The following is a 22,272-nucleotide window of genomic DNA, read 5'->3' as shown; positions in this document are numbered from 1 at the left end:
TATATATATATATATATATATGGGTGTATATATGTATATATATATATATATATATATATATATATATATATATATATGTGTATATATATATATATATATATATGTGTATATATATATATATATATATATATATATATGTGTGTGTGTGTATATATATATATATATACACACACACAAGATACACGCATATGCCTAATATTGCCTATACATTCCCAAGATACATTGCATCTATTCTGTCCAGTTTATGGAGAAACAATTAACCTAAATTACCATTATTAAGATATTGATTTGCTTTGCAGCTATTATCTTATTTAAGTTCAAATAGACTCCATGTAGTCTTTTCTGTAAGTAATTCATTCTGCTGAGTTAAATTTGAGAATATTTGACCATCCAATGTCAAATTGGAGTAAATTTTTGTTGTCGCAGAAAAAGCTGGGCACAGTTTAAGACTGGAAACTCCTACACATAATGTCTGAGGTCTTCCTAGGAAAGGTCAGAGGTCATGCATAAAGGTTAATTTTATGTGAAACAAGTGTGCCAAGAATTGCTTGGTGCATATTTGACCTCATAAATGTAAATAAATGTTAAGTAATTAGTTAACAGTAACTGTTTACATTTTTAATGAGCTGCAAATATATAAATGAAATAATTTGAAACCAATTAAATAATTTAGGTTCTGAAACAAAATAAATTTGGTATATTTAATAATCTATGTACAATTATGTATTGTTCTTGAAGTGCATTATGCTAACTTTAATTATGCACTGAATGGATAACAAAAGTGATAACAGTAATAATATCATTTCATAGTAAGTCCTACTGTTCCATGGGAAGACTCAATATAAATGATGCCACTGCAATCTGCTAAATAGCTGAGGAAAACACCTATCACAAACCTGCAACTTGGTCCTGTACTATTTTATCACACACAACTGGCACTGTCACTCTTTCTTTATTTTTATGGCTCTACAAAAGTATTTTTTTTTTTGTACCTTTGTAGTAAATAAAACATTGAAACTTGTAATAAAAAAAAACTCCTGTATGAGTACAGGATTTAATACCTGTTATCTTATATGATAACTACTGTATGTTACTATGCTTTCAATTTAATGATGTGCTTTCTACAATTGTCTAAGGGTGCTTACAGTATGTGTTTGACATTCTAAAAGCAAGGGTCAATATTGTGATCAATGCAATTATCACTCTTTGTCATTCTCCATTCTTTAGAACTACTGTATATAGTCTCACATCCAATCTATATATATAATTCACTAAGCCAGGAGACAAGTAGCCGACCATGGAAAGCACGCCGGAAGGGGCGTGGGTTATATAATTCACTAAGCCAGAAGACAAGTAGCCGACCATGGAAAGCACACCGGAAGGGGCGTGGATTCACTAAACCGCCGACAAGTAAGGCGCCAATGGCGCATGCAGGAAGGAGCCACGCCCACCAACTCTTAGACCATTGGATACGACGAAAAAATCACAGTCACGCCCACCAACTCAAACGCGAGGCCTCCAAAAACATGCCGTCATTTCTGTTTGTCTGTGCCACATTCCACTTGCAGCTCTGAGCTACGTTGACTTTTCATTAGTCAACCTCAGTGGAATCTTGGTTCACACAGAGGCAGCGCGCGAGAGAGAGAGCCGCGCGCACACACACATATACACACACACACACACACACACACAGAGGCAACGCCAGAGAGAGACAGAGGCATACACAGGCAGCACGCGAGAGAGAGACGCGCACACACACAGAGGCAACGCCAGAGAGAGAGAGACAAGCAGACACACAGGCAGCGCATGAGAGAGAGCCACGCACACACACAGAGGCAGCGCCACAGAGAGACAGAGGCACACACAGGCACGCAAGAGAGAGCCGCGCAATCCTTTAAAACTGAAGTTAAAACACAATGAAGGAAGCAGTCTTTAAAAATCAATAAGCCCTGTGCCTCTTTTTCATTAGCGTCTCACATGCTTCAGGCCCTGCAACAGTCGAGACGCTGTCTCTGCAGCTGACCTTCTCTGTGCCTGACTCCACTACTGTAAGTCGCCTGATTAAAAATGGCCTTTTGAATGTGAGCTATGGACCCGCTATACCACAGGTAGGGCTGCACGATTAATCTTTTTTTTCTCATGATAACGATATTTATGACCCACGATCAGTTAATAAATATCGTCGCGATTTTACAGTATAAAGACCAAACTGTTTTTTATGGGCTGAGTTTACGGATTTGACTGCGTCACTATGACGTTACTGCGTCTAGATTGCAAGCGCTTTCTGAAGCAGTAGAAGTCAATAGCAGCAATAACAGTCAGTCAGAATAAACATATGATGGCGGAGCAACGTGCAGAAGTGCGATCGTTAGTTCCTAAAAAGGGGTCATACTCAGTTGTCTGGAACTATTTCGATTTCGAGGAATGTGATGTTGATCAGGTACGAGTCTTGTGCAAACTTTGCTCCTGTTCCGTCCAAATGTCCCAAGGTAACACAACAAACCTCATCAACCACCTTAAAAGCCACCACAAAGTACACTATCAAGAATTTCAACGACTGAAGGCACAAACAGCAACAACAAAAAATTACCAGCCATCCACAACACAGACAACAATATCAGGGACATTGTTCAACGCAATACCATATCTGCCTAGCCAGTACCGCTGCTCCCTATACGCAGAGTACGCAGTCTGCGTAGGGCACCAACTCCCAGGGGGGCACCATCCCAGCTGCTCAAAAAAATCGTTTTTATATATTATAATAATAAATTAATATTAATAATATACATATACAAACAAACAAAAATATAAACGTATATATTGCATTTTACGGTGAACGCAGAGTAGGCTAAGCACACGTGATGACGCGCGCGCCCTCACCTCTGTACCCAAATCTCTGGATTGCTCTGCGCATAGCAGTGACGCTCCCTGTAACTGTTGCCTCTGCTGAGCGAAGTTTTTCTAAAATGAAGCTCATCAAAACGTACTTGCGCTCATCTATGGCACAAGAGCGCATGAGTGGTCTGGCAATTGTCAGCATCAACTCTGAATTAGCAAAGGCTTTATCATATGAAGAGCTCATTTACGACTTTGCCTCAAGAAAAAGCAGAAGTGTGCCTTTGTAAATTTTGAACTTTGGAAAGCTCCAGCAGATGACAGTGTTGATTTTATTTCAGTTTATTATTGTTTATTTTATTTATTATAAATGTGTTATTTAAAGTGTAATTTTAGTTTGTATTTTTTGCTGTAGAGCTACAATTGTAATCTATAAATGATACAATTTATTTATGTATTTACTTTTATTTGAATAAAGTTCTATTTTGGCCCCTATAGTAGGTGTTTTTTTATTATTTTATTTTTACTTCCGTAATATTTGGGGGAGGGGGCACAAAAGTAAATTTCTGCTTACGGCACCCATTTGGCCAGCAGCGGCCCTGTGCCTAGCTCGCAAAGACACCGGGAAATAACAGAGGCGATCACGTACCATATAGCCAAGGATATGTGTCCAATAACCACCGTGAGCAGTGAGGGGTTTAACAAAATGATCGCAACACTTGATAAAAGATATACTGTAGCATTCCCTCTCGCAACCATTTTTCCAGTGTTGCGCTGCCCTCGCTGTATGCGAAATGCCGAAAAGAAATAGAAAGAGAAATTCTCAGGCTCAGCCTTGAATATTTTGCTGCCACGACTGACTTACAGTATGGTCAAGCAGAACTGCGGAACCGTATTTGAGCTTGACAGTTCATTTTATTGACAGCGAGTTTGAGATGAAAAGCAAGTTTTTGCAACATTCGTTTTTCCCACAAGACCATACAGCGGAGTTTATTGCAGTGGGCCTCAAAGAAGCGATGTCCGCTTGGGGCATCACAACGGACAACGCAGCTAATATGATTAGGGCAGCATCTGTGAATAACTGGCCGAGGCTACACTGCTTTGGTCACAGACTTCATTTACCAAAGGAATAATCGTCATTATTAATCGTGATAAAAATTTTGAGCAAAATAATCGTGATAATCATTTTTTCTGTTATCGTGCAGCCCTAACCACAGGAACACATTGCCTTCGAGCCTGCTCTCGCTCACTCTAACGTACCGGCTTTCTCTCTCTCTCTCCTCACTCGCTCACACACTGCACAGGGGAGAAATGCCCAAAGCACGAGTCTACACTGTGAGTGCGATGATTATTTATTTAAAAATGGGCTTTTGAAGGGGAGCTGTGGACCCGCTATACCACAGGATCACCTGTGACATTGCCTTCGCATTGTTTTCCTTTTATTTATAATCCTGTTGAGCAGATCAGACACCCAGGCAAACAACACTGAATAATCAATAGCTCCAACTACTTTGCCCGCCCCCAATCCTCACCTGAGTCGGTTTCGTCTCTGTTCAGCAGTGTTTGCCAAACTCGGTCCTGGTGAACCCCTGTGGCTGCAGGGTTTTGTTCCAACCAGATTCCTAATCATTAATGCCGGTGAAACTCATCCGGGATAAGTCGGTTTTTCAAACGCAGCCGTGTAGCAGATTAGTCTAGCAAGATGTAATAATCCGAGATGAATGCGCGCCCTCGCGCTGAGTGAAAAGCCAATATATATTGAGTCTACAAAACATGATCACCAAGTCTTTGATAGGCTGCAACAAAATGATGAAAGAACGGGCGCATTTTTTTCACACAAGCTCAGTGGGTGGGTGTTAGTTAGTTAATTAGCAACTCGAAGGATTAAAAAACATTGAAAAAGCGGCGCGGATTGGTTTGCAGCGTGTAAAACAGTTTGTTTGTCGCGGATAATTTGCTATCCACACAGGGACGAACCGGGAAGTGAACCCACAATCTTCCACTGTCTCCTTACTGCAAAGCAGCCATACTACTACAGCGGCACAAGGCAGTTAAACAATGCACCGGGCCACATGTTCATTTTTTCCCCTGTGCTTAAAAGACATTAAAAAACTGTTTCTCAACTGTGACTCCCGAACAACTCAGTACGCGTAAAGTGGCCAGAATCGCAAACAACAATGAAAACTCTACGTGACTCACACGTAGTGATGAGCCGTTCTATACTAAGGTTTCAACACTGTGTCGAGCTTTCAAAGCACTGCAGATTTTAATACTTGATCGAATAATGACATCTGTGATTTAAGGATTTCACATTTTCTTTCTCAAATGTGCTTACCTATATCATGGCAAAGTACAGGGATAAACCTTTATTTTCTGTCTACTCCGTTTTAATTAAGACAGACCAAACAAAACATTTAAGGCTATTAAATGTGATCTCAAGAAAAGATCAGGGTTAATTATAATACTAATAACAGGAGCGATTGTAATGATACAGTGCAAAAGTAAATACTAATTGAAAGAGCCGGGAATGCATGAGGTGAGGCGTCTTATTTTGTTTAACTCTTGCTATCGTATAGTGCATTCTGCCTGTCGGCATTAGTTATATTTATATTTTTTAGACATCAAACACTAGAAGCTGCTGACGAACCCTTCTCTTCTTTGTCAGTCTGTAGCTACGAAAAAATAAAAGCAATACGACTTTTAACAGACGTCATTGAAGTGTATCATAAGTTTCTGTAACGTTAATGAAAATGGCCAGGAGGTGTCACGAGAGAGGTGAGTGTCAAATGCTTCGAAGCTTCAATACGATTTCCGACACATTTGCTTCAAACGTGTTGATGCTTCGCGAGGCTTCACCCCGCCCATCACTACTCACAGGTTACTGAACGAGAAATCAGCAGATTAGAATGACGTATGGGGCGTAATGGGCGTCCTTCCCCTCTCCTCCGGATTTTTCAAATGTTAATTTTTTCCCTGTGCTTAAAAATCATTAAAAAAGCGGCCTGATTATGCGGCGTATGGTACGCCACGGGTTGGCTAGTTTGGAATAAATTAGAAAAGTAAAATACCACGCACAACTATCTAAGATTAAATTTATTTGTGCATCGTTCGAATGTCTACCTTAAGTGAATAAAGAAACACTTTTTTACAAATATAAGTATTGAGTATCGTTTATGTGTAAGAAATGCTTCTTTAGTACACATTTACTGACACCACTGTGCCACACATACCTTTTGTATGCAAATACAAGGAAAAATTGGGTGTACACAGCCAATAATAGAGTAGAGTCTACCCTCACCACGCTGTCCATAAAACTTGTTGGTTAAGGATGAGAGGCAAAACTTAAAGAGTAAACTAACTTAGCCAGAAGACTATTCTTCTGCATCAATAAACATAGTTCACATCCTGACTCCTGTAGTCTGTCTTATCTCTTTTATCAATACACTGCATAAGAGTAGATTCATCTGAAAATTTCTGCAATAGTCATAGGTGTGCAGAATGACAAGAAAAGAAGTCAGGACTGTTTCTTGTGGTGCTCCAGTGTTGCTTACATCCAAATCAGAAACAGTTATTTTCACATTATCATGGTAGAGGTGTTGGTTTCTAGTGTGCCTTGCTGTGTGGTATGTCAAAGGACTGGGACTCTGAATTTTTAAATATTATTTGTTTGAGGAAGCAAGATGGGATGTGTAGAAGGTAAATTATGAGAGGGCTATTCTCAAATGTCTTTTTTATCTACTTAATTACTTCAAAATATTATTAGTTGCATCATTATTTTGTGAATTTTTTCAACAGTTAAATGTTAGCAGTTAAAAAAAAAAGATTTTCTGAGGGGAAATAAGTAAACTTACAATTAAAACTGATATTTAGGCTTAGAGTAACTGGAGATTTTAACTGTTTATTAAAACCTGCTTTAGATTAATAACTTTTTACATTAAAATTCAATCAGAATCCATAATCCAAGCATTGGATCTACTCAGAGGGTATATTCTATCTTCTTTTTTCTTTCTCCATCTATAACAACAACTGCACCTCCAAAGAGCCCTATATAAAGCTGCAGATCTTCTACTTCCCTAATTTGCTTTATTATAGATGAGGATGAGGTGCCATCAAGATGAAGGTCGATCAGCTGGCCAGTGTGTGTATGCTGAACATCCTGGACCTGAATACTCTAAAGTGTAGGAATGATTATGAATTTTAGTAAACCCCCCCTCCTCGCACCTGGTTAAAAAGTGTGTCACAGTCAAAAGGATACAATCGTTAAAATTTTTAGCAACACTATTATTCACATTTTCAGCTTGTCTTACCAAAGGAGCTCAAAAGAATTTTTTTAAATCTTTTTCTTTCCGGAGAGTTGATCTCATCCATTACAGGAGATGGACGTCTAAAGCGGAGCTCCGTTAGCATCGGCTTTATTTTCTCACATATTTCTTATTATTTTGAGGTATCCTGTATTTACCCAACCCGAGAAGCTTCCACTACAGTATATAAACATGAGTAACAAGAAGACAGGTCAGAAAGAACATGAAAGGAAACTTAAAGGTACATCAAAGTCTAGACAGACATCAAGCCCAGGTACGAGGTACGGCCTCTCAGAGACTGACCTGGAACAGGCAGACGAATGCGCAAACTTCCTAGGACCCCGCTCCACTGTATCGTCTCCAGTCGAGAGCGAAAATGGGAGCGAGTGTGCAAGTGATGCAGGTCACAATGGATCACTGATTTCAGAAGTTCACTCCAAACTAGAAAAGGCCTTGCAGTATGTGCTCTCATCTACTCCTCGCAAGCCCGAAGCATCAGCTGTAACAGGGGCTGCAATTCCACCCGCGGAGCACGAAAACCGAAACGATCTGTCCGAACTGAAGGAAATGATCACAACATTGGCCACGGCTACGGCCGTAAATGAGCTTAAGGAGACAAACGAGAAACTATGACAGGAGCTGCGTCAGGATAACAAAGACCTGGAAATGCGTCTATTTAATCGTTTTGACGTGACTTTTAAAGGTATAGTGGGGAAATTAGAGGAACACATTGAAGAAAATAGATCCAAACTGAAAAAAACTTGCCGATCAGCTGGATGACGTTAAGCAGGCATTCACGGCTCGAATTGAAACAGCGGAACAATTGGCATCTAATGCCGATGAAAAAGCTACAGCTGCAAATTCCGAATGCAAAAACTCGGAGACAGACTTGCGGCCCTGGAAGATGGGTGCAGAAGGAATAATATTAGAATCAAAGGTCTACCTGAAAAACGAGAAAGTACAAACCCAGTGAAATTTGCAGTAGAATTACTCTCTAAAATAATTGGAGATGACTTTATATCAGATACCGAGATGGCAGCAGCTTATCGTATACGCAGATCAAATACCTTTAAACCTAGGTCTTTTATTGTTCGCTTTGAGCAATTACAATGTAAGCTTGATGTGATGGCACTTCTCAGACACAAGCAAGAGATTATATTTGAAAATAATCTCATTCGTATTTTCCCTGACTTCTCACCTTCAACAGCTGCAAAACGTGCAGCCTTCTTCAACATTAAACAGCTGTTACAGAAAGCCGATATCAAATACAGCCTCTTGTATCCCGCCAAACTGAAAGTGGAAGTTCAAGGCCAATACTACGTATTTTCCAGCAAGGAGGAAGCTGAAAATGAATTAAAGAAGCTGTTCCCGGCACTCTTTTGAAAGACAATAATGAGCCGTATCCTGTCATGGCATGGCAAGGAGTTATCTCCTGCTGTCTGATCCACTTGTAAAGATACGGGTATTATAATTATATATCCTTTTCTCTACTTGGACGCTTTATGTTTATGTTTTAATTAACGTTATAGACGTGAGTGTGTGGAAGTAATTAAAGTAGGGTTTTTTTTTTCCTTTTACTACCCTAAAGGAGACTGTTTAACATCATACCCTTGGTTTATTGTTATTTCTATTATTGCATTAGGATTTACTATGCTTATCCTAGACCACTTTTTAACACCATTCCCAGGGTTCATTATTTTATCATCTTAATATTTTAAAATTGCTGAAGATTATATTCTAAGCTTAAAGTCTGTTAATGATTATATTTTTGGCAGATAGTATTTAGACTTTAGCTGCAATAGCTATCTCTACTTTTTAATTCTAAAATGCTGATGCGGGTTGCTTGTTTTGTTTTGGACGTGCTCTGTCTCTTGGTATGTCAGAGGACTGGGACATTGTGAAGTGGGGTCTAACCTCACGTGGGGGGGATATGGCGGGGGGGGGGGAGGAAGAGAGCAGGCTATATCTAATCTATCCTTTTAATCCTTATAATTATAACTATCAACACAACAATAGGCTGTATGGCAATAACTCGTGGGGAAATTGGAAATTAAGCTTAAAACTGACTCACTACCAGTTAAGACTATAAAATGATATTAAAAATTCAGAATCAATGTCTCCATGATGGGTCAGTTAATTTTGTGAGCTGGAATGTTAAAGGACTGAATCACGAATTAAAGAGAAAGAAAGTATTCTCTCACCTAACAGGCTTAAACGCTAAAATAGTATTTTTACAGGAGACCCACTTACTAAGCAAGGATCAGTTCCGGCTGCAAAAAGACTGGACTGGCCAAATGTTCCATTCTAGCTTTATAAAGAAAACTAGAGGTGTGGGAATTCTCATACATAGAACGGTCTTATTTGTAGCATCAGATGTAGTATTGGACCCTGAAGGGAGATATGTGATGGTCATGGGCAACTTATTTAACTGTAAAATGATTTTGATAAATGTTTATGCATCCAATGTCGATGATAAGGAATTCATGCAAAATCTATTTGCATCCATTCCCAATGTGAACAGTCATAAAATTATAATGGCTGGGGACTTTAATTGTGTTTTAAATCCACTCTTAGATAGGACATTTGTCACAGGGGGACAACATCTAACACTGCAAAGACAATTACACAGTTTGTAACTGACCACAATTTATCAGACCCCTGGAGGTTTCTACTCACCAGTGCATCATAGCTACAAAAGAATTGATTATTTCTTTATAGATAATAATTTCTTGCCTACGATTAAATCTTGCAAATACGACACAATTGTTATCTCTGACCATACACCTCTGGTCTTGGAGCTAAAATCATTATGCCCCTCACACTCACCTCACAGATGGCCTCTTAACCCACTTCTGTTAGCAGACGAGAACTGTACAGAATTTATATCCAAACAAATCAGTTTCTTCCTAGAGACAAACACACCCTCGGAGGTTTCTGCAGGAACACTCTGGGAAACTCTAAAGGCCTTCTTAAGAGGACAGATTATTTAATATCTTTCTAACAGAAATAAATTAGAAACCAAGAAAGTGTCAGAGCTACAGAAGCGATATTACTAGAATAGATGAAGAACAAGCCAGGTGTCCAAGTGAGGCTCTTCATAGGAAAAAGCATGCTCTGCATACAGAACTCAACATCTTGACAACAAAAGAAACTGAACAACTTATTTATAAATCAAGACATCATTACTATGAACACGGAGAGAAAGCTAATAAGCTTTTAGCTCAACAAATCCACAAGCAAGAAGTTCGCAATGCAATCCCAGTAATCACCAACACGAATGGAGATGAAATCATTGACCATAAAAATATAATGCACACATTTAGAGACTACTATAAAACCTTATATTCTACTGAGTTTAAAGAAAACAACAAACAATCTAATGCATTTCTGGATACATTACAGATACCATAAATAGATACTTTTAGTGCTGAGGAACTGGATAAACCTCTGACGCTATCAGAATTACTAGATGCTATAAAGTCACTTCAAGGTGGGAAATCAGCAGGCCCTGATGGCTACCCTGTACAATTTTATAAGAAATTCTCCACTCAGCTAGCTCCCCTCTTATTGGCAACATTTACAGAAGCTAGAGACAATCAAATCCTACCTCAAACCTTTCGTCAAGCATTAATCACCATCTTTCCTAAACAAAATAAGGACTTGTTACAATGTGCATCATACAGACCAATTTCACTTCTGAATAATGATGTTAAGATACTCTCAAAAATTATAGCTAGAAGGATGGAGAAAGTGCTGCCTTCAGTAATTTCACAGGATCAAACTTGATTTATTAAAGGCCGACACTTATCTTCCAATCTTCAACGCCTGTTTAATGTAATATATTCACGAGCAAAGTCAAACACCCCAGAGATATTATTATCATTGGATGCAGGAAAAGCATTTGATATCATTGAATGGAACTACCTTTTCACTGCATTGGGGAAATTTGGGTTTGGCCCGAATATTTGTGCATGGATCAAACTACTGTATACCAATCCAGAAGCTTCAGTTTGTATTAACAACATTTGTTCAGACTACTTTAAACTAGAACGTGGCACCAGACAAGGATGCCCCTTGTCACCATGGCTGTTTGCAATCGCCATTGAACCACTGGCAGTCCACTGTTGAAATTCTTATCAGATAAAGGGGATTATCAGAGAAGGACTGGAACAGAAAATTTCTCTATATGCAGATGATATGGTTTTATATATATCAGACCCAATAAACACTGTGCCTGCAGTTTTAACAGCACTTACAGAATTTCAAAAGATCTCTGGTCTCAGAATTAATTTGAATAAAAGTATACTCTTTCCAGTGAATTCACAAGCATATAATATTACATTGGACCCCCTACCTTTTACCATAGCAGATCAGTTTAAATACCTAGGGGTAAATATCACAAGTAAACATTGAAGCTCTTTATCAACAAAATTTCGCCGTCTGTATGGAAAAAATTAAGCAAGACTTTCATAGATGGTCAACCCCTCATCTCACTCTAGCTGGAAGAATTAACGTTGTTAAGATGAATATCCTTCCTAAGCTTCTTTTTTTTTATTTCAAAACATTCCAATATACATCAGTAAATCATTTTTTAAGCAATTAGGTTCAATCATAACCTAATTTATTTGGAACTCAAAACATTCACGTATCCGAAGAATGACCCTACAAAGACCTCAGGCAGAAGGTGACATTGGCTCTACCTAATTTTCAGTTTTATTACTGGGCAGCAAACATACAAGCTATAAAAACCTGGACACAAATAGATGAACATACACAGGCTTGGTCCGCAATAGAAGTGAAATCCTGCAGTACTTCTTTATATTCCCTGCTCTGCGCTCCAATAAATGCAAGTTATTGCAAATATATTAATAACCCAATTGTGCTTCCATTCACTCAGAACATGGAACCAATTTAGAAAGCAATTTAAGATAGAAAATCTTCTTATCTGTGGCACCCCTGCAGGAGAACCACCTCTTTCAACCCTCGCAAACATATCTAGTTTTTAATATCTGGAAAGATTTGGGATTAAATTTCTCAGAGATCTTTATATAGACAATATCTTTGCATCCTTTGAACAATTACATTCCATATTTAACCTTCCAGCTACACATTTCTTTCGCTATCTTCAAATTAGAAACTTTGTTAAACAGAACCTGCCCGATTTTCCTCATCTCGTACCCTCCACCATGCTGGAAAAAATACTGCTCAATTTCGAGGACTTAGACACCATTTCTGCAATATATAAAATTTTATTAGAGTCCCTTCCTTTCAATGATCCATGAGGACAATGGGAAAAAGATCTCTTAATTAATATATCAGAAAAGGAGTGGAAGGTAGCAATGCAAAGAATTCACTCAAGCTCCATATGCGCAAAGCATAGAATTATGCAACTAAAAATTATGTATCGAGCTCATCTGTCTCGCATAAAACTGTCCAAAATATTTCCTGGGCAAGATCCAACCTGCGAACGCTGCAACCAAGCTCCTGCCTCACTGGGTCACATGTCTTGGGCCTGCACCAAATTAACATCATTTTGGACCAAAATTTTTAAGTGCCTTTCAGACAGCCTTGGTGTCACAATCCCTCCTAATCCATTAATAGCTGTGTTTGGTGTTCTTCCAGATGGATTTGAAGTGGAGAAGGACAAGCAAACTGTGATTGCATTCACTACACTTTTGGCACGCAAACTTATTTTGTTAAATTGGAAGAATCCTAACTCTCCTCTTATAAGTCAGTGGGAAACCGATGATTTATATTATTTGAAATTGGAAAAAATCAAATTCTCAGTTAGAGGATCTGTACAGAACTTTATAAAAACCTGGAAGGATCTAATCAATAATATTTTTAGAATAAGAAGAAATAATTATTTCCGCATTTCTTTTCCTTCTCCATTTATCTTTATTGCCCTATTAAACTCAACAATTTAGGTATGTTTACAAGCTTTAAGTATTACTCCTTTGGCCATGCTCTCCTTTTCAGGGGTGGGGTTTGATTTGTTTTCAATCCTATTTTTTGTAAAAATTGATCTATTTGTATGGAATGATTACAATAAAATTAATAAAATATAAAAAAAAAAAATCTTTTTCTTTCCACAACTTAAGTTTGACCTGCCCTAATCATATCTGGTCCAGGATTATAGGAGAGTTCTTCAAGGTGTTGTCACTTCCTCCATAATGATTTCATTAGGCAGTGCATTTTCTCTTTCAAAAATTTAGATGCAATTTGTGAATTGTTTAGAAGATATTATTCTAGGCCTGAAACATGACTCTATTCATGACCTGAATAGGGAATCTGTGTCCACTTCTGCAAACTTGTATTGTATAGGACATGAATACAATTTTATGCAGTTAAATTGTCTTAAGTACGTATTGTGTTTTTCTGAAATGTATTATTGTTTACTGCTGTTTTATCTTGTTTTGATATCATATATATTGCATTTTACAGTCAGTTGTATCTTCCTAGCACCTATGTTGGCTGGCAGTAAAGTTTAGTTTAATGCAATTCAATTTGTCATTTTTTTCTCATATTTGTATTTTGTCAGGGGCCTTCTACTCGACTTTTGTAGACTGGAGGGTATTTGGTAATTTTGCCTTGCCTGTAGTTGCCCCCTGACTGTTGTGAATCTCTGTTAATGTGCAAAAGATTTCTTATGCAGTGACCCTTACATTTCTCTGCTTAATCCATTTGTTGTTTAATGGCTAGTCTCTTATGGGATACCCTGTCTGAAAGACATAGTAGATAATATTGTTTGTTTCATGCTGCAATTAACATACCAAATCATGTCAATTTGTCTCTCATTTTTGCATTATGATTCACATGCAGTTTTTAAAAAAATCGCTGAAACAAGTTTTTATCATAATGTTTACTCCAGTGTATTAAGTACCTTTCTGTCTCTCATTCCCTTAAACAGATTTGTTATCATTTGTATAATAATCACTTGCAAAGAAGATTTTAAAATGTTTAACCAGTAATCTTATTGAACATACTGAGGTAAGAGTGTTTGTCTTCTTGCACCCTACAGTGGATTCTTTTCTTGCTTATTTTCAGATAGAGTCCCCTGTAGCTGTTGGAACCCCAGACTACATTTCCCCTGAAATTCTGCAGGCAATGGAGGATGGAAAGGGGAAGTATGGGACAGAATGTGACTGGTGGTCTCTAGGAGTTTGCACCTATGAACTGCTTTTTGGAGAAACCCCTTTCTATGCAGAATCCCTTGTTGAGACCTATGGCAAAATAATGAATCACCAGGTAAAATAATGGAAGGAATGCTAATGTGCTAATGGTCTTTTTTATCTGAGATATCTTGAAAGGTAAAATTAAACTAACATGTTAAAAATGTATGTGCCTCTTATTTCAAAGGACCACTTGCAGTTCCCAGCTGATATTACAGATGTGTCTGATGTGGCAAAGGACCTAATCAGACACTTAATTTGTGAAAAGAAACAGCGTTTAGGCAAGAATGGAATTGATGACTTTAAGAAGCACCCCTTCTTTAATGGTATAGACTGGGACAACATTCTCACCAGAACTCCGCCATACATTCCAGAAGTTACCAGCCCATTTGACACATCAAACTTTGATGTTGACGATGACTCTCTCAAAAATTCAGTGAGTTGTATAACAAACTTTCCTTCTGGGGAAGAGTATGGAGGTTACTGTGGGAATAACTGGAGGGAGCTATGTAAACTTTAGGGGATTATGTAATAATTTTATTTTTATACAATAATTAATACTGAGTAAGGATTTTATTGGAACTGTATGTATAATATAATACTATATAATATTGTATATACTTTTTTTGTATACAGCAAATTTGAAAAGCTCAGTTTAGGTTCATAATTGAAAAAAAATTCATTACTAAGCAGCCACTACAATCCAAAATACATAAAAAGCTGAAACCAGAGTGAATTTCAAAATCAAAATAATTTATAATTGGTGTGTAGTTTCAAAATGATAATTTGGCTACAGCCCAGTTCAGTTCTTTTCTGATGTGACTGAAGCAGATATTATTAGACCACATTTTGTTAATTTACTTGAAAATTTTGTATTTAATAATTATGGTAAGTTAATACTTCAGAGTTTCCAATAAATCTGGCATGCACATGCTTAATATCTGGGCACCCAGAGAAAATCCATGCCAAAAGTCTAAACGTACAATTTCCACACCAGAAGTGCCTGGACTCTGGGCCTGTGAGGAAGAAGCAATAACCATTATATCACAGTAACAGTTTTGCAGACATGTTTAAATAGCATGGAACAGATCATATTTTTGAAAGTTTGTTTTTATTTAATTACTAGCAGGAGTACCCGGTGTTGCCTGGGAATCTATAACTGGTGAATTTCCCAAATGAAAAACCCAAACATAGAAATAGAACAAATAGTTTTCTGATTCACATTTTATTGTAAGTTCGTCCACTTTGGAATGTGTCTGCTGTGGCGTTTGAGATACACTTGAAATAGACTTTTCTTAGGCATCTGAAGTGGACCGTGGAATTGTACGTCTTTTTTTCGGTGGCATGGGAATATTCGTGTAAATCAGGAGATTTATAATGTGTTACATGGTATTACGTACAGAATACGCACCACAGTGAGATGAATTTACTTTATTTACACTACGTCGGAAAGCGAACAAATCATAAACATATATAGATAAACGCCGCATTCACTGTGTTGCCCAGTCGACACAATACGTCAGCGTGCCCGCCCTATTGCGCGTGGTAAAAGTGCCATTTAAACTGGGTTTTCTGATGAAAAAACAATAACGTTTAAAACAGTATCGTTTACATACAACAGATTTTGGCGAATTGTTTAAATGTAATTATTTATATCCATTTATACACTAATAAAGGCAATTATTAAATAATACTAATAATAATTTTTATTAAATAATTCCTCCTGCAACACAGTACTGAAGTATTGATCAATGCCCAAGTCACCTCACGTATAGATTACTGTAATGCTATTCTATCTGGCATCCCACAAAAACTTATCCATCACTTACAATTTCTTCAAAATTCTGCAGCCAGGATAATAACCTGCTGTTCTAAATCCACTAAACATATTACACCGATTCTCTCTCAGCTTCACTGGCTCCCTGTTAACTACAGAATACAATACAAAATACCGCTCTTAACATTTAAAGCTCTCCACAACCTCACTGATCTCATACAGACTGACACCCCTCTCGCTCACTCATAGATCCTCATCTGCAGCTCTACTTTCTGTACCACACGTCAGACTCTGTTCTATGGGAGCTCGAGCATCTCTCATAGTGCTCCTGAACTTGGGAATTCTCTTCCGGTACATATACGTCAGCTCGATTCAATAACACATTTTAAAACTGCCCTCAAAACTTTTCTTTTCAAACTGGCATACCAATTGTGAGTTTTGCACTGTTACTGGAAGTTATCTTTGTTTGTTTGCTAATTATTGATGCTTGATTTATCATTCTCTTGCTTTAATTTTACTAATGTTTAATTTTATTGTAAGGTGACCTTGAGTGCTAAGATTATAAAATGGGATTTTCTAATGGCGAAATATAACCAAAAAGAATTGTTCAGCCTCACCTATGAAATGTAATCCCTCGGGATCTGGTTTGAAGCGTACAGCGGTTTGTACAATCCCAAGCAGCACATGCGTGAGGCATCTTTATCCATTACTTCACTCCACAGCAGTGCCACTCACAATGTGGCGGCGACGTTGACGTACGATGGTGCTGGTCATGCGGCGTTTAGTAATTCTATGTCTATGGTTGGCCTTCTCATACTTCCACCATCACTTGGCAATTTAAAGAAACATAGCGACTGGGAGCCCGATCAAATCAGGCTACAAATTCTACGTTTGTGAAATCCATACTTTCTCTGCAAAGAATTATTTGTTTTTTTAAGTCCTTGAAATGATTTTGTTATCATGGCACTGATTTGTGCTTAAAATAGACCTTTTCGGCCGATGTAATGTTTAAACGGTGAACTCAGCTCTTCGGCGCACCTCGTTTGATTTTTTTCCGGCAAACATATTTTCAAAACAAACCATATTTTATGACTCTAATCGGAGTCGGTGTAATAATTATGTTGCCGTGGTCATTTTAGATCTGAGATCAGCTAAAATTTAAACAATGACCGTTGTTAATACCCCGCCGTCATTACTCAGTTTGCCAATAGATGTCAGAAGGACGGATACCAAAACCGAACTGCCCAAAGATAGATTTCAACGTACCAAGCAAATGGCGATACGTTCTAAGTTACTTACGGTTCTGAAGCTGTCAAAGGGTTTAAGTCAGTCGAGGATGTTAGTCCTGGAAAGTACGCCCCACCAAACCAACGTTCCAAAAACCAACCGAACTTACTGTTATCTGCTCGAACCAACACCGACTTACTATACTCAGCCGTCCAGCTGCGTCACTGTAGCATTCGAACATTCTTAGCCAATCATGCAATACTGTGTCTGAGTTTGCCACGTTCTATTCTAGCTACAGAGGCAGAGTCCCATTGCATGGTTCTAACTTGTATTGAGTCGAGGTATTGACGCGAACACCATACATCGTCATACATACAAGGTATTGACGCGAACACTATACATACAGATACTATCAAATTATATATAAGGATTCTAACAGTCACAGTGAGTTAAAGTGATTTGTGATACCATAAGTAACTTAAGAGGAAAATACTCCTGCTTTAAGTACCTTCTGAAAGTACCCAGTCTATTAGTAAGGTAGTCATATTAAGGAAAACATGGCATATCATAACATCTATACCACACAATGTCTAATGAACCCCAAGAACTAATAAAGTGTGGCCCTATGTGATGTAACACTTCATATTGTTTTGTAGTATTTATATAAAGAGGGGTCCAGTGAAAATCAGTGTGCTTTTTGCACATATATTCAGCATTCAATTGACAATCACTGAACTTGCCTCTCAGCTCTGAAAGTCCTTTCATTGTTCTATGAAAATAAAAAATAATGCATTTAAGGAAGGGTATTTATGCTAACTTTTTGCTTTCCAGGATAAGCTTTGGCATGTAATCTAGTATTAGACTAGAGAGATTTGTAAAATGAATAAATAGATGTTTAATTTTTTTTTAATTTTCTTTCTATGTCATAGTGTGGTTATGAGAGAAAGTAATTCCAGGTAAAATGCTTTGTTTTACTTGTAGAATACTCTCACATGTACTGTACATATTGTAAAACAAAATGATTAAAACCATGTAAAAAAATATTTAAAATCAGAAAGATACCATCCTGAGGAAAACTATCCAAATACTTAAACAGATATAAATAATGTATCCTCCTTTTAAATATCGAAGGATTTAAGAACTATGAATCAGAGCTTAAGCATAATGAATAGAAGTATGGCATGAATAGCATATGAAAGCTATATCTTAGAATTGTATTCTTAAACTGGCATATGAAAAGGCAATAATCTTTGTGATTCGTTGAGGATTTTTTTATTTTGGTCATAACCATTAAGGATCTTGTGAGTGCAAAATTATTCATCTGTCTGACATGATATCTTTTCATTCATCTGACATGATATCTTTTTAAATATAATTCTTATATGCCTAACTTACAAAAATTCAAAATAGATTTTCAGGGACCTACGTTAATTTCCCTGTCTAGTCCCTATTTGTGTTTTTTTTCTGAATTGTACAGATTCCTATTATGGCAGATTATTTAATTAAAGAGGGAGAAACCCAGGGCAACAAGTAAGTATAGGTGTAAGATGATGAAAGTTTTTAAACTTTCCAAAATTTTAAGATTGCACAAGATGACAATCTGATTTTTGTCTTAAGTTTAAATTGATGCAAGCAATAAGCACAGGCCTGATTTAAGATGAACAAAAATTCTATGCCCAGTTAATTATATAGTATGTTCATCAGTACACATCACAGCACAAAAAAAGCACCAGTGCTTTGTTTGATTTTTGGAATGAAAAGATATGTTCATATCTTTATTAGAATAATTATATTATGTTTTCAGTGTGTCATTTTCAATCCTTAACTCTTCTTACATTTAAAAACAAATGTAGAATGGGAGAGGTGTTATTATTAAGCAAGGATTTTTGTAAGCACACTCTCTTTCACGCTTAATTTACTCCATGCTGTTGGCAGTGTCTGAGCAGTATATTTAACGATACGTAGTCATGGGAGGAAAAGCCTCTTGTACATCTTGAATGTTTGAATTATATAAGTCCCATATCTTTCACAAATGTCATTTTGGTCCTCGTTTAGAATATGCTGTCAGCTGGGACTGAAGGGGTTTAATGGATAGGTGTCCCGTCCTGTCTAATTCCTCACTTTTTATCATGGTTACGTATTCCATAGTAACGAGCCAGGCTAGTCAAACCAGGCCATCCTATCCTTTATAGCAGTCCTCAGTTCCTCCCAAGCTAGCTGAGTGATATAGTCCTCCTGTCCTGGGTCTGCCTCTAGGTATTTCTATTCCTTATAGGTCATGTCTGGTACAGTCCCCACAATAGGTGCTCTAAGGACATCCTAACTACATGTCTAATGTACTTCACCTGGCCCTTCTCAATCTGGTAAAGCAGTTTGGATGCAAACTGCTCCAGTACATGCTAGAGTGTGTGATCTAATGAGATCAAGGGGACATCATCATTGTCCTCTGCAAACTGCAGAGATGCAAACCTTAGGTTCCAAGACCAGATATTTTCCACAGGTCTTACCTGTGCCAAGCTATCCTGTTAATGAAAATCATGAACAGAAAAAAAAGAAATACCAATGGCAAAATCACATGCTTATGCTGAACAGAACTGACTTGACAGCAAGTCTACAACCACAACTATCACTCTGCAAATTGGGCATGCAGCTCTGGCTTTAGAGGATAAGTTGCATATTTTTAACATGGTATATTTGCATTTGCCATGCTAATTGTGTTCTGTAGTTAAGCATTTTCTATTTTTTTTTTTTTATAAATATCTTGCCCTCACTGGCAGTTTGCAATAGAGGCAAAAGGTGTACCACTGAGAAAATAAGTTTAAAAACTTACCAAATTTGTCTGAGAGTTGTTGAATATTGAACCTCATCTTGTGAGTACATAAACATTGTAAACTTGTTTATAGTTGTAATTTTTGAACAAAAAGGCACTAATTTTATGAGATTCAGCCATTTTAAAAGAAGACCTATGTGTACGCCATCTCTGCTTTTGTCTTTTTCCCCACAATAATGTTTCACCCCCAGGGCATGGTTTTCCTTTTGAATGACCAAATAACAGTAAAATTTCTGTGCCATGAGGTGGTGTTTTTTTTATTTACTTCCATGTTTATGTCTCATAACTCACATAAGTGAATAGAAAATGTATCATTGCATAAAAAAACAGTACCAGGAATATGCAATAAAATTATTATTTCCAGATCCTTTTCGTTGTCGCAAACATGCATCGTAAACATGGAAGGCATGTTTTCTTATATTAAAACCACTGCATCTGTAACTTTTTAGGTTTTTATTTCCCAGTGATGCCCCATGCCTCATTAACTTCTATTGTAAAGCATGATTGAGGGCAAGGTTTTTTTTTTTAAACTGAATTTCCCCATGGAATTAATAAAGTTTATCTAATCAAATTTTCTGAAAATGCTTAACTTTTAAACTTTTAATTTCATGTGTCAAAACTTATTCTTTAAAAGGGTATCCTCTTGCACCTTCTCCAAGAGTCTAGCAGTAGATAGTTATAAGCATATTTAAGTCCTCTGAGCACCTACAGTATTGGTACCCATGACTCCTAAAATATCTTTTGGATCATTACTGGAGATCCAAATGATGACGTTAAATAAATGATAAAAAGTAACTGTTATAACCCAGAGATACTCTGATATTTGAAACCCTGAATAGTATAGAAAGAGGTCTGAGGAAAAATATATATATGCCAAAAAAAAAAACCAGAAAAAGTTACATACTGTACAAATTATTAGTGGAGTGGTAAACATTCATTTAAATGTAGTACCAGCATACAGTACTATAGCTTCTTTGTATTATCTATACTAATAAAAGGCAAAGCCCTCACTCACTCACTGACTCACTGACTCACTCATCACTAATTCTCCAACTTCCCGTGTAGGTAGAAGTCTGAAATTTGGCAGGCTCATTCCTTACAGCTTACTTACAAAAGTTAGGCAGGTTTTATTTCGAAATTCTACGCGCAATGGTCATAAATGGAACCTGTTTGACTGACTCACTCATCACTAATTCTCCAACTTCCCGTGTAGGTAGAAGTCTGAAATTTGGCAGGCTCATTCCTTACAGCTTACTTACAAAAGTTAGGCAGGTTTTATTTCGAAATTCTACGCGTAATGGTCATAACTGGAACCTGTTTGACTGACTCATTCATCACTAATTCTCCAACTTCCCGTGTAGGTAGAAGGCTGAAATTTGGCAGGCTCATTCCTTACAGCTTACTTACAAAAGTTAGGCAGGTTTCATTTCGAAATTCTACGTGTAATGGTCATAACTGGAACCTGTTTTTTGTCCATATACTGTAATGGAGGAGGCGGAGTCACGTATCGCGTCATCACGTATTACGCCTCCTACGTAATCACGTGAACTGAAAACGAGGAAGAGATTTACAGCACAAGTCAAACGCGGGAACGAAGGTAAATGACGTTAATTGTTGACTGTCTTTTAATACTGTGTACTTGTTGAGTGTCTTTTAATACTGTGTAAGCATACATATTAACACATGTGCAATTAAACGTGTGCATTTACGGGGTGATTTCTCAGGCTTAAAAGCTCGCCTTTTATTAAAAAGGTAAATACAAACTCTTTTCATTCTGAAGGGCACAAACCACGTTAGATTTCAGCCGTTAAACGCGCAAAAATGTCAGTACACCAGATAAATAAGCGCAACATATTATCAGTTGTATTGTATGCTTACAATACATATAGAAATGTGTTAATCGTTAACTAATATTATGGGATGGTGTTTTTCGATTCGCGCTTTGATTTAAACGATTGCATGTCTTGGTGGGTTTGCGTAGCTTATTGTCAATATCTTTACACCTGTTTTTAAGACTTATTGACTGAAATGGGCTTTCACGAAAAAAGTTAGGGCTTTGCTACAGGATACACCCTCCACAAGTTAAGCAAGTAAAAATAAAAGTGTATATTTCTGTTTTATTTAAACCTT

General features: G+C 37.3%; 1 protein-coding gene across 1 annotated transcript in view; it reads right to left on the bottom strand.

Moving 5' to 3' along the window:
* The window catches only part of LOC114642571 (serine/threonine-protein kinase MRCK alpha-like), a 141,338-nt gene that overhangs the window by 46,206 nt on the left and 72,860 nt on the right, over nucleotides 1-22,272 (bottom strand). Inside the window, exon 7 of the mRNA XM_051927174.1 lies at nucleotides 19,820-19,834. Coding sequence (XP_051783134.1) covers nucleotides 19,820-19,834 — 15 coding nt within the window. The remainder of the gene's footprint in view (nucleotides 1-19,819; nucleotides 19,835-22,272) is intronic.

This window comes from Erpetoichthys calabaricus, chromosome 1 (genome assembly GCF_900747795.2).
Source record: "Erpetoichthys calabaricus chromosome 1, fErpCal1.3, whole genome shotgun sequence".
NCBI classification, from domain to species: domain Eukaryota; kingdom Metazoa; phylum Chordata; class Cladistia; order Polypteriformes; family Polypteridae; genus Erpetoichthys; species Erpetoichthys calabaricus.
The sequence above is the reverse complement of the archived record's forward strand: the minus strand, read 5'-3'. Positions and strand labels throughout refer to the sequence as shown.